Source organism: Acanthopagrus latus, chromosome 22, assembly GCF_904848185.1.
Source record: "Acanthopagrus latus isolate v.2019 chromosome 22, fAcaLat1.1, whole genome shotgun sequence".
Lineage (NCBI taxonomy): Eukaryota > Metazoa > Chordata > Actinopteri > Spariformes > Sparidae > Acanthopagrus > Acanthopagrus latus.
This window is the reverse complement of record NC_051060.1, coordinates 8,575,821-8,589,485: the sequence shown is the minus strand read 5'-3', so window position 1 is coordinate 8,589,485 and position 13,665 is coordinate 8,575,821. Positions and strand designations below refer to the sequence as shown.

Below are 13,665 nucleotides of genomic sequence, written 5' to 3'. Positions count from 1 at the left end.
AATATGCCCCATAATCGTTTCCCCAATAACCTCCCCAGGAAACTGGTGGGTACCATTGCAGAGGGAGAGGACACAACATGATGACATACTTGAAGCCAAAGGTGACACTTGGTGTTGAAAAGTTTTGAGGATATAAAGGTTCAGATCACAAAACATTTTTAAATGCTATTGAACATGTGTGATTTTAGTCAATGTAAAGACAGGATCATATGAAAAAGGGAGACTTCCATCAACAAGCAGTGCTGTACCTTAAGTCACCATCTCATTATGAAACATAATCCAGCAAAAAAATGATGAGGCTATTCTGGCTAGCCAATCAGCATACAGTATATGCTGATCACATCTATTAACTTACGATGATATATGACAAAATGACACTAACACTTTCCTACACATAGCCTTAGTTTATAGTGAACTGTACCTATCAGATATAATGTCATAATTTCCCACTTAATTCTGCAGCCGCCAGTTTCAACATGGGGAGCATTCTCAGTTGTTGGCTAACATTTCGTGGTGCAAGCTACTTTTACTGTCCCCAGCATCTCGAGTGTAAATGACAACTACGGTTAAATCCCGTTTTGGTAACATTAAACAGACCAGCGAGAGCAATTTTGAAAGAATGCAACCAAAGAAATCCCAACGCCTTCAGAGCCGTTCCCCCAAATCATATAAATATGTGCTGCTTGATTACACCAACACCCACCACCCTGCAGCTGTCACTGATAGGCTAGGAGAGTTAGCATTTTTTGTCTAATAAATAGATGAATTAATACTCTGTTCAATACCACAATCATATAAACACAAGCAAAATACCCATTTGTCCGAAAGCAGCAGTCAGTGCTCGCTGCTGTGGATGTGTGCTCATGTTTATGCTGCTGGGTTAGCCTCAGAACCCAAAGTTTGATTCAAGCGTAGGAAAAAAGACCTAAAATTACCATTAACATAGACAACAAACGTTATCATAGCCCATTACAGCTATCAAGCATCAAAACAGGTAAGGGTTGGAGCACTTCCTGGAATCTGGGATTGAGTCTGAGTTTGTTATAAAGGTCTAAAATGACCATGCCATGACAGTAAAGACATTGTAATAGTTAAAAGGGTTTTTGATTGTTATGTCTTGCATGTTAGTGGTTGGGAATTTTGGCTACACCTCTATGTTATATTCATGCACCTAGTTCACTAAGAGCTTTAGCAGTAGATCCACGTGGCCTTCTAGTGGGAGCCGAATGGAAGGGATCGGATGGGGTTATTAGAGTCCTGCAACAGCCACAGATATTGGATTTTATTTCCCTTTTTCTGTTAGAGTTTGATTTATGAATAGATTTTCGACCAATGTAACAAAAATTGCTTTTAAAATACCGAGCCAACCCTGACTTTAAAGGGGCATTAAAACAGCTGGACGGCAACCCACCTGCTGCTACTGCTTTTCATTCCCACATCCATTATGTAAAGATAATTTGCCGTCCACTGTGATTTATTCAACCTCAGCCTCCGAACACAGTGACTTCTTGTCATACTGATCCTTTTTCCTTTCACCGCCCTCTTTCCTAACAGGCGGCCTGCATCCCAGTTATACTGAGTAACGGCTGGGAGCTTCCCTTCTCCGAAGTTATCGACTGGAGGAAAGCCGCCATCATTGGAGATGAGAGGCTGCTGTTACAGGTAACAAAAAAGTAATGGTGGGATGGATGGTTGAAAGATTGGATGGATTTTTAAATTCGATCCCAGAGGGGAAAGTCAAAATACTGTGTAAAGAATGTACTGTACAAAGAAGAGACATAGCGGGATAGATGGAAAGAAAATCATGTATTATTACATTATTACTGCATATACAGCAGATACATGGAGGTCAGTAAAAGCTACCACACCCAGATGAGGAGAGAAAAACCTTCCTCCTCACACTGTAGACTACTAAAAAGATAAAATATGCCCTTTCAGCAGAGGCTAATTCAGTGTCTCGGTGGTGAAATGCCAACACCTTTCCTGATATAATTGTCATCTTGTGGCTCCAGACCCCTGCGGGAAATCTCAAAGATCCAGCTGGAGCGGATTCAAACATAGAGGCAAAGCACATCAGATCAAGAATCCCAATGAATACACATGGGAGCAGACATGTGTGAGGGTTTCATCAGCTCGATTTCTATTTGAGCGTGTTTTCGACATAGATTCTGATGGTGGAGTGCATTTTATACAACTTTATACTTCTGCTCCACTACATCTCAGAGGGAGAAACTGCACTTTTTACTCCACTTCATTTGTCTGATGGCTTTAGTTACTAATTACTTACTCCAATGTAATTAAACCAGGTAAAAACATGTAACTCCAAATACTGTGATCTAACTTTCTTTTTTGTTTTATCATCCTGTTTTGTTGTATCATTGTCCTTTTTATTTCGTTATTTTTTTCCCCCAAACTTGAAAAGCTGAAAAAAAGTTGTGGCAGCCGGGCTCATTTTTCCAGTGATTGCTTTTATAAAACAAATTTATGGCCACAGGGGACTGAGGCTGCTGAACTATTATCCTATCCTTTTTTTCATCTTCTCTTAAGTCATGACACAGGACAGAAATCATTTGAACAGTTAAGAAAGAGCAGTCGGCACAGCAATAGACAGCTTTGCTGGTTTGGTTTAATTTAAAACAAGGAGTTGTTTTCTGTGCCGTAAACTCAGCTCTGAATCCATAATTAGCTATTAACGTTTATCAACACGTAACTGGCTTTTAGTCCAACTGAAATCTCATTGGATTCGCGGAAAGTGGTAAAAAAAAAAAAAAGAAAAGAAAAAAAGAAGTAGTCTGTGTGACATGACAGCTGTGATAATCACAGTCACTCACACCTCCACCAGGAACTATTTTTATCTGCGATGGATTATTCCACAAGTAGCATTCCTTCTGCTCCCTTTAATTAAGGCAGCGGGCAGAGCTTGTGATATTTACGTTCCCTAATTACTCGATATTAGTACGTGCCACCTGCATGACCTATAGCGCTCCCCGGACAGCCATGCAGAGGTGTGAAAGTGTGTGTTACTGTGTGCGGGTGTGTGATCGGGTCTTAGACTGCGTGCGTGTCCCTCTAATTAATGTGTCCCTGATCCCCTATCATCCCTCTGTCAGCACCGATGGCGATGATGATGTAATTATTCCCTATAGCAGACAGGCCTTCATTAAAAGTATCCCAAAGTATGGCTTTTAGATTAAATAACTCCATTAAACATGACTGAAAAACCGCAGCAACGCACTCATGTTGCTCGAGGTTGTGCTTGTCGGTTTGTTCCTGTCAACAAAACAAAACGGTTTATCTGAAAGCACTCTAATTGTTTAAAATCTGTGAAGTGGTATTGTGTTTATACAGCTGCAGCACTGAGGCTGTGTATGGTTAGAGAGAGATGATGCAGACATATAATAAAGATGTACAGGCAGGGGTAGCAAAAAAAAATTCACTCCAAGCCTTTAAAATAAGATATCAAAGTAGACAAAATTCCAAAAACAGCATGTAGGGATTGACACACTCTATGACCTGTCACTTTTTTAAAACAACATTAATCCATAATCTAAATCGACAGAAACGTTTAGGTCACGCAATTAACTTTTTTGGTTCTCCCAAAAGAAATATACTTCAAATAAACACATTAGACATAATCACATTTTCAGCTGAGTCATCATGATATAATGTTGGCAGATAATGTGTCTGCAAACTACAACAATATACCATATCTACATGTCTATAAAATGTAGACATCATATTATGTATTTATGACCTGACTTTCATACCCAGAGGTAGAGTGGGGATGGTGGTTGGGTGTGAGTCCGCTGGATATTTTAAAGGAGAGGATTTTTTGTCAGGACTAATTTCCATCTGTTTTTGTGGTTAGCAAAGCAGGTATTTTAAGCTAAAACACGATCTCTTCCTAACACTAACCAAGCGTTTCTGGGCCTAAACCTAACCAGAGCTTAAGCACAGCGTTATCACAACATGAAATTACAACACTGAAACTAAAGACACAAAGTTGCAACATAAAGATGTAAGTTTTTGCAAAGCCGTGGTTCACTGAGACGTACATTAACAACATTTGCGATTTGGTGGAATGGTAAAACAGTTAATATGAATTAATTGACAGTACAGATCAACAAATATACAAAAATATGGGTCGCAAAATAACTTTTCACCTCAAAGAGGTATCAAAAATTCATGTTTTCCTGTAAGTGTTTCAATATGATGTCTTACATTTTACATGTAAGGCTTATATTCATGAAATGAGACACTATGTTATTAAATGCGATACGCTCATCAAGCTTAAATAAATACTGGTCGTACAGATAAGGGTTCATGGGCGTGGCAGTGCAAAATGATTTTCTTGTTGTTTTACAGAAGAAAAAAAAACCTTTCAGGACTCGAAGCCGCTTGATGTGTAGCAGCGCTGAGACAGCTGGCAAAGTAGCAGGAATGAAAGCAGTTTGTGTGGAAGAAGTGTCAGAATCTCTCAAGCACGGGATACAGGCTTTACTGCACAGTCAACTAAACACCTCCGGTGTAATTATACCCATTAAAATGCCTACATATCATTTCATTATTTCGTTTCAGATGACGGCCTCCGTACTATATAAAGAAAATACAATGATAAACAAGAACATGGGTCTGATCGGTGAGCAGATTCTGGATGCTTGCCCTCTTTGTCTCTTTGTCACGCTCACACAGAGACTCACTGTTCAACACATCGGCGCTCCAACACCTGCTGAGAGAGTTGAATCTCATTACTTTCAATTACATCAGTGAGCACTGCAATACCTGGCTGTTTAATATGGAGAGTTTCTATTCCCCCTGTGGAGAGGAGACACGCGCAGACACACACACACACACACACACACACACACACACACACACACACACACACACACACACACACACACACACACACACGAGCACTCAAACTGCCCCTGCTGAGAAACATAAACACCATTAGAGTCAATCGAGGGGAAGAGAATTGAGCTGATTTGATTGGTGTTGTTTATATTCCACCTCAGAGAGCCGAACAATTAAAACTCGCTCTGCTGTCGACAGATCCCAGTGACGTCAACGACAGCACAACCTCCTAAACTGTCTTAACTGCTCGGTGAATGTGAGGCATTGTGGGACTCTTTATTTCCTTTTTTTTTTCTGCTTTCACAAACGAAATGAGCGCTATTGTTTATTCTGCACGTTTGAGTATTTACACACCTAGTGAAAAATCAACAATGCTAAAATCTTGGCGAAAAGTCTGACTGACACGCAAAGATTCCGTGGATTAAGTGTTTGTTTGGTTTAAATTGTAATTACTCAAACGAACTACAGGGAGCTTTTAACTGGTTTTGAAATTGTTGGCTATACAAGACCTATATGAGCACACAGGACGATTTTCTTTCAAAACAAATGCAGGCCTTAGCTGTTTCTTTAGATCCCAACAGATGCTTGATTTCTGGGGCCACTATTGATATAAGAAAGTAAAGAAAATCCAACTTCTGACAAGATATGTAATGGAGGCAGCATATTTTACAGTTTAACAACAAACTTTACTGTCTGGAAAGACAGCTGTGCACTGAAACGGTAAACTTACCGGGAATTTAATGATTACAAATCATCCCAAGCATCTTTTTCAGTATTACATACTCTAAAAGAAAGAGTTTACATATCGGTGCATATCCAGAAACATATATACCGATACTGATATATCTGTGAAAGGGCCGATATCAGCCTGCTTTTCAACTGATATATCAATCAGCCTCTACTTATAATATACGGCAGTGATGGTCATTCAGCTTCTGTCCACCGGGGTCACTAAAAACAACAAACTGGATGTTCCTTGTTGACGCTTTAAAGTGAAACTCTCTCCAAAAAGCAACCAAGGCTTTATTTGCCATTGAATATGAGTCAAACTTTCGCGTAAAAGCACAATTTAGATGAAAGAGGCACTTTTACCAATTTACCGTAGTTTTCAGTGGGGTGCAGGGGCACTTCAGCGCTAGCATCAAAATCACTATTTTTAAAACACTAAGAAGGCTCGACACAACATAAAACTTTGCTCATAGTATCACCAGGGTCTCTACACATGAACACGAGCATTGAGAATGTTGTTTGTGTACAGAGAGTTACTACTTTACTAAAAAGAAGGTTTTTGAACAACTCACGTTAGCAGTAGCACCTCCGCCTCCATCATGGCAGACAAAAAGTGTCGATCCCCGAGTGCGACCTAACAGGTAGGAGGTCCATCATTACTCTCCTGCCTGTTAGGTCGCACTCGGGGATCGACATTTTTTTTGCCTGCCATGACGGCGACGCTCTGGAGATCCAGCTCCTACGGTGAGTTGTAATTATGCATTTACACAAAGGTTTGACTCATATTCAATCAGAAATAAAGCCTCAGTTACTTTCTGGCGAGAGTTTCACTTTAAAGGAAGTGTGCGTTTCCCGAGCTGTTGGTGTTGCTAGACGACTTTACAGGAGGAAACATCAGAGCTGTCACTTTATATTCAAAATGCAAACTGATGTTTTAAACACTGGGAAAAATTAAATACTGGCTGTGATCAATTGTTCAAAATAAAAACTCTCACTGTATAAGCACATTGTTAAAATATACTGTCCATCTGTTTGTTTCTTTATCAAACAGAGGGGCACATTTCAAACATCTGTCTGGTAATGTTTGCTTGTCACCCAATGACAGAACACAGTCAGAGCAAATTTAGCAAAATTGACTTGCATGCTGATGCAAAAAAACCAGGCAGGACAGGAAAGGCTGCGGTAGAAGGCGACGCTCACGGGCAAACAACAGCGTTCCACAAGTAGAAAATATAAAGAATTATCATCGCTACCTCTCCTGATGTGTTAATCAACTATCACTTAAAACAACTTATTTCCAGGACATTGACATTTAGCGTTTTAATTACATGTTATTTTTCAATCAATTCTTACAGCACAAGTTCATGTAAAGGGGGTCACATTTATGCTTAAATTAAGTCTCCATATCGTGATGTGAATTGATTACACAACTTAGTCTGATTCAATTATATTCACACAGCCTTGCATGCATTAACCTTTTGTTGTTTGTTATTCAGTTAATCAATATGAAGATAATGGCAACTTCAACATAGATATAATGTGTTTTGAGAATTATGCAGAGAAGGAATTCAAGGAGTTCAAATTGGTCATTCTTTCCCCTTTAACAAACCACACAAGCAGTTCTAGTTCTAGTCACACTGACTCAACATGATAGAAGCTTTGCATTAAATGTGGCCCTTCACACTGAACAATTTAATTAGATGGATATGTATGCGTAATTAAAATACTTGAAGTCAGTATTTATGCAGAATGATTTTTTTTGAGTGCTTATATTAATTTGCAGTGAAATTAAAGATGGATTTAAGCAATCAGTGTTTCCTGAAGGAGAGGTCAAACCTGCCCTCGAATTAGACATTGGAGGCGCTCATGATTCCAAGTGTCAGAACACAAAAATCTCTGGTTTGAGCCTTTTTTCAGTTTTGTATTATTGTAAGTTAAATATATTTTTGTTTTAGACTGTTAGCATGACAGAACAAGCAATCTGATGCAAAGTGAAGAAGGTGTAGAGATATAACATCCAGGTGAAAAGTTTTTTTTGTGGAAAATCAATATAAACAAGAAAAATTTAATTCTGGCTCACTGTTGCTGAAAACTGCCTCATTAGGCTCCTTGAGGCTCTTGAGGAGAAGTTATTTGCTCACAACATGACAGTGCGAGCCAATCCGCTCTTTGATTTGAAGTCCCTGACCTGCTCCTGGACCGGTGTTTCAGCTCTGGTTGTTCTTGACAACTAATACCAATCAGTCACTTCGTCACTTTTAGTCCCCATTGGCTTTTCTGCTGCCTGAGCTCGGCAGGTTGGCACCATATCTTTAAATGAAGAGGTGTTGGGTTTTGGGCCAGGACACCAGAGGACCCCCCGGGCTCCGAATCAACCCCCTCTCTAGGGCTAATGAGGCTCTTCATGCTCTTGAGGAACTTTGGCTTCAAGGCTGCTCAGTCTCCTCTTCGGCTTCATTGTCAGTCTGAGCAGGCCGGCTGAGGTCATGTCTTCCCTCATCAAGGAAGTACTTTGTTTTCTCCAAACTGAGCATCAAGCGAGCATCCTGCTCCATCCTCCCGGCCTATCGGTTAGTTTAGCTCCCTGGTCAGGTTGGCAGGATCCTCATCTCCCTTGATTTCTTCCCTCCACTGCTTCTCCCTGAGGGATTTTACTGCTGCAAGCCACAAGCCAGCTGCTCATGTCTTCCATGACAATGTGAGCTGGGACCTCGGCCTGTCTCAGGTGAACCAAGAACAGGGTATTCAGGCTCCGAGCAGGCCTGCACAGTTTGGTGGTACACGGATGTTGCAGAACTCCCTTTAGGCAGATGAGCAGATAGAGGCACCAAAATAGAACTTGATGATTTGTTGTTTTAATACCTTTCAAAAGCAATATACTGTCTGATGTATGGCAAAGTATTTTAACATGACCAGTGATGGAATATAACTAAGTATATTTACTCAACTTCTGTACTTAACTCACAAAAACATCACATTTTAGAGCTAAATATTGTACTTTTTCCTAACAACATTTATTTGATAACTTAAATTCTTAGTTGCCAGAGCCAAAGTAGCACTGTTTCTGAAGAACCACCTGTTGAATTCATACTCAAACCAATATGAGGCAGCATATTGCTAGATTAACCACTAACTGCTGCTAACTCTAGCGCCCATTAGCTAGTTAGCTCAGTTAGCTGTGCTTTGGACCAGGATGGGCTGAGCCTAGCTGGCTAGCATGCTAACTTCAGTAGATATCTCTGCAACAGGATACATAGACTTCATCATGTAATAACTGTTATTTTTCTTATATTTTGTCGATAATGTTGGTTCATTTTTTAACCACAACTCTTACATTCTGCACCTTAAAGAAAAATGACTGATTACAAAAAATCAGAAAGTCTAAGTCTATCTGACATACAATACAATATAATCTATATAAGAACATCATAAATTACCTAAGTTTGATTTTTAATTGCATTTGTCACCAGTAAATTACACTTGAGATACTTTAAGACATGGGAAGACTCAAAAATCAACTCTTCTTACAAACAGAAGTAAAGTTTGATTTATTTTTTTAGTTTCACCAACTGGAATGATTTGACAGAAACAGAAAATAAGCTGGTGACAATTTGACAGCACAACAGTTGTTTCATTGAGCCAAAATTAGCAAACATGTGCTCGTTCCATCTCCTGAAATGTTTGTCTCTGCAAATTCTAATATTTTTTTGTTTGGTGATTGGGCAGATGAAGCCAGTTTTCAAAACATCACCTTTCTCCACAAAATTGTGATGTTTTTCGATATTTCCTCACATTTGATAGAATAAAAATTGGCTCTACTCTACCACACTGATTCACATTACCAGATGGATTTGTTTTGTTTGCCCCGTGGTCTGTGGACAGATGGTGGAGCGGCTCAGCCTCAACATATTCGCATCCATGACATTTTGTCTGTGATCATACCCTTATGTGATTACATGACACAAATAAACCTGATTACCCGACCCCAATGAAAAAGAAAAGAGAATCCAAGTCCAAGCATCGACAATTCCAAGTCTTGTAAGAGTTAGAAAGCATCCAATTAAATAGAAGATTGAAGAGAACACATCTGGACCAGGTCAGGCAGTCCTTTTTACATGAGAGGGCTGTGAGCCACTTCTCTGAAGCATCGATTCGAACCTGTTTTAATGGCCTTTTCTAATAGAGACTTTATAGTATCTACCATAAAGTGTTAAAACAGTATGAGAGAGGGATAGCAGGTGGTTGAGTCACCATATTATCCTGGGGATAAGCTGGTTGATGGACGGAGTGAGATGTGGGAGTAGACGAGCATCCAGGAAAGGAAGAATTTCCTCTAATCTCTTCTGCACGTCCACAAAATTACTCACGCTTCCTCCTCCACCTGTCTGGCTGCCTTCTTCTTTCCTCCACTCGCTGATTCCCGTCCTCTCACTCGCACACTTTGTTTAAAATCTAACTTAATCTATTTCCCTGTCATTTTGCTTTCCTTCCTCTTGTCTTCCTCCAGGTTCCCTCCATTACCCGGTCTGTGGGCCATGACAGGATCTTGGCTCTCCGCCAGCAGACTCAGTTCCTGTGGGACGCCTACTTTTCCTCAGTAGCCAAAATCGTCTTAACTACTCTGGAGGTAAGATTGAAAGAAATGGTCTTAATGGGAGTTTTGGATTTAGTTTTGTCAGGAGAGCTTTATTTAATCAACCAAACCGCTTCGGCTGGTTCGACAGCGCACATTGCCTGTGGCTACATCACCTCCCGAAGATAAAGTAGAAGAGAAATCTTCCTCCAGTTGTCAGTTATGTTTTTTGACCTTTTTTTTTATCCAGGGAAGGTTAACTGAATGTGCACTCTCTTTTCCTGGCAATGTTTTGTTTAATATTCATAAAATTTCACCCAGAAGCTGCACAGACAGAGAAGCTTTCTATCAAATAACTGACGTAACTCGGGGGTTTATTTGTCTGCTCAAGGGCACTTCAAAAATAGTTTTTAATGGGATGTGTTTTAAAGCGGGCGTTACCTTTTTGGATTTTTCGAGAACTGCGTTTTTCAACAAAGTGTAAGTCATATAAAATGAAAAAATCTTCCATTCGGCATGTTCAAATTCACAGTGGCTAAATAAGACTTCGCAATAAAGCGCCTCAACCTTTCATCCGAGGTCGCCCCGCCTTGATTTGACTGCAGTCGAATGCAGCCCCGGACGCCCACGCGACATGTTGGCAGGTAACGTTCCTGCAAACCACTGATAACATTCACGTTTGCGCATGTCGTATGTGCCGTGCTGACATTCCTATAAAAGTGTCACATCACCTTCACATTACATGTTTATTACCTGACTTTCACGTCGGTGGGCGGAGGGGACGGTGGCGGAGTTGAAGACTCCACCGAGCGTGGATCAAGGGGATTGTTTTCGCTTAAGCGTTGCCAGATCACGAGCACGGTCTTGTCACAACTTAAAGTAGTCTGATTCTGAACATAGAAAGCTGAACCTTAAGAAATGTGAAATTAAAAACAATGTTAGTCACTGCATTGTCTCCAACGCAAAGCCTCCACACTCCCTTAAAAGATTATGTAATTTTTAAAGCTATTAAGTTAGAAAACATTTTTATAGACTTTGTGAATCACTGTCCATGACAAATTCCTAATTATTTGGTCCTTCTTGTAAATTCGTCAGACGGAAATCACTTGTACATTTCTGCAAACGTTGGATATTTCAAAGCTTTTCTTTATGTTGCAACTATGTTTCTTAATGTTCAATTTGGTGTTTTATGTTGTGACACCTCAGTGCTCAGTGTCTGGTTATGTTTAAGCACAAAAAACAGCCCATTTTCATCAAAAAGTTCCAGTTTTTCACCCTTAACACAGCTGGAAATCTCAGTTTCTCAGTGATGATAGAAACCACAACCTAGAAAATGTCCAATCAGTGTCCAATGTTAAAAACCCTGTCTCGAGTGACAGCTGTCTTCACCTGTCTGTCAGGCTGCCACTCTTTGTCCTTCTTATAGTCTGTTTCACGTTCCTCTAAGGATATTTACCACCACCGTCCCCGGCAAATAATGATAATGAGGAGGACGTGCAGAAATCTGACAAACTTTGACAAAGAAAATTGACGTTGATTTTAAGTATAAATGTGTCAGATGTGAAGGAGCCCCGTACTGGCTGGCAGCCCTCAGGGTGGAGTGTGTGTGTGTGTGTGTGTGTCTGGACGTGTGGGTGTATTTGCCTGCTGGCTCATTTAATGACCCCGCTAGCTCAAGTTTAGAAGATGAACTTGTGTCACTGGCGTACAAGAGCCCTCCTCCTCTCATTTCATCCTCGTTGCTGTTAGTTCACCTCCTCGCAGCCTTGATTCGGTCCTCGGGGACTATTGGCATCTCTGAATACAGGCACAGAAGATAATAATCCTCTTTTATTAACACCATCGGCAGCAGCATCATCACATAAACATCAGTACAATCGCTGTGATCTCTCTCGCAGCGCGCATTATTGTTAACACTCATCCTCCACATCGACCACGAATGCTTGAATCATTATCACCAGCGCGCTCTGTCGTCATGTCCCTCACTACATTTACACTGAGCTGACAGACTTCAGGCTTCTTCAGATGGGAACAGAATTGTGTGTGATTTGGATAAAGGTTAGTATTTTGTCTGCAGTTAAAAAGAAGTTAAAATATTGCAGAAATTAGTGTGATTTTTTTTCCCCACCACATTAATTTGAGGTTAATTATCATGCAAAACATATTTTGAAAAATGTCTTTATTTCATCATAAGCTGAGAGAACACATTACCAATTTAGATTTGTAGACTGGTGTTAATCTTCAAAAATCCTTCCGTATAGTTCTTGTGCTGGTGCTCTGCTTTTTTATATTTGCGCTGATCCATTTTAAGCCACTTGAAGCCACAATGTCAATGATCAAACTTCATGAAATAAAGTGACGTTGGCTAACCAAATAGCATTTATAGGACAATGTTAGATATGATATCAATAGCAATATCTAACTAAAGTTTGCTTCAGCTACCATCAGCTACCATTAGCTTCTGGTCACATCAGATCAATAAAGGCTGTAGCAGTAAAACCACTCGGTGCATTCGGCTGAACAAGGTTTGTGTTTCACTGCTTGAAAGTTCGGCTTTAAGTCTGTGACAGAATCCATGTGGTCACCGATTGCTTCCTCCAGGTTCAGAAAGTCAGCGAACAAGAATAAAGATTATCTCGTAAAAACTTTAAAACACGACCTCATCTGTGAGCATTCGAGGTGAAGTCCTGTCAGATTGACTGATGATGTGTTCGTCTTTTGTGTTCACTTGGGCTTCTCGTTTATCTGCATTCAAAAGCCAGATTTCAGCCTCTACATTAGCCGTAAGCTAACTGTAGTAAGCAGCGGGGACACACCACTATGAAGATAAATCCAATCTTTAGAATCCCAAAAGTCAAAAGTCTCTGAGCTGTACTCTCATCAGTAAACAGCTCTGGAGAGCAGAATCTGATGTTACTCCAGATGTTTATTCCTCCAGCAGGTCTGGCTCTGCTCCTCACGTGACTTGGCAAGTGTCCTTTGTTTGGATAGAGAGCCTCCCCAGCTGCAGAAATTAAATCTTTTACGTTCATGGCAAAATGGCACGCGGATCCCAAATTCCCCTAACTGACTGACTTCCTGTGTGTGGTGTCACTCTGACGGGTGATGAATAAAAGAAATACAATTAATAATATGCAGATTTAAATAGCACTTTACCCCACAACACACACACAGCAACTTATGCTAAAATTAATTTCTTTGTTGACATGTGGCCTTTAGAAGAGCAGATACAACTGGTGCTTCAGCTGATTGGGAAGATGAAAGGATGAAGAACTGATTTCACCTTCGATCCTTCGAATCCTGTTTCAGATCATCACTAAAGAAAAGCGGGACTCCGACGATAAGGCTGAATTGACTCTGACATATGAAATTAAGATGAGCCATTTAAGTGGATTAAACTGGCAGGAATATGGAACGTGTGTCAGTTTTCCAAGAAGTCCACCTAGTAGTGCTCCATGTTGCCCATTTATTTTATTTCTTTTACTTTTTGTTGAGCTTCATCGTGT

The 13,665-nt window shown here is 40.2% G+C and overlaps 1 protein-coding gene across 1 annotated transcript in view; it reads left to right on the top strand.

The window, feature by feature from the left end:
- LOC119012419 (exostosin-1) overlaps positions 1-13,665 on the top strand; it is a 264,612-nt gene that overhangs the window by 214,258 nt on the left and 36,689 nt on the right. The window contains exons 5-6 of the mRNA XM_037086241.1: positions 1,555-1,662; positions 10,094-10,213. Of these exons, the coding sequence (XP_036942136.1) occupies positions 1,555-1,662; positions 10,094-10,213 (228 nt within the window). The remainder of the gene's footprint in view (positions 1-1,554; positions 1,663-10,093; positions 10,214-13,665) is intronic.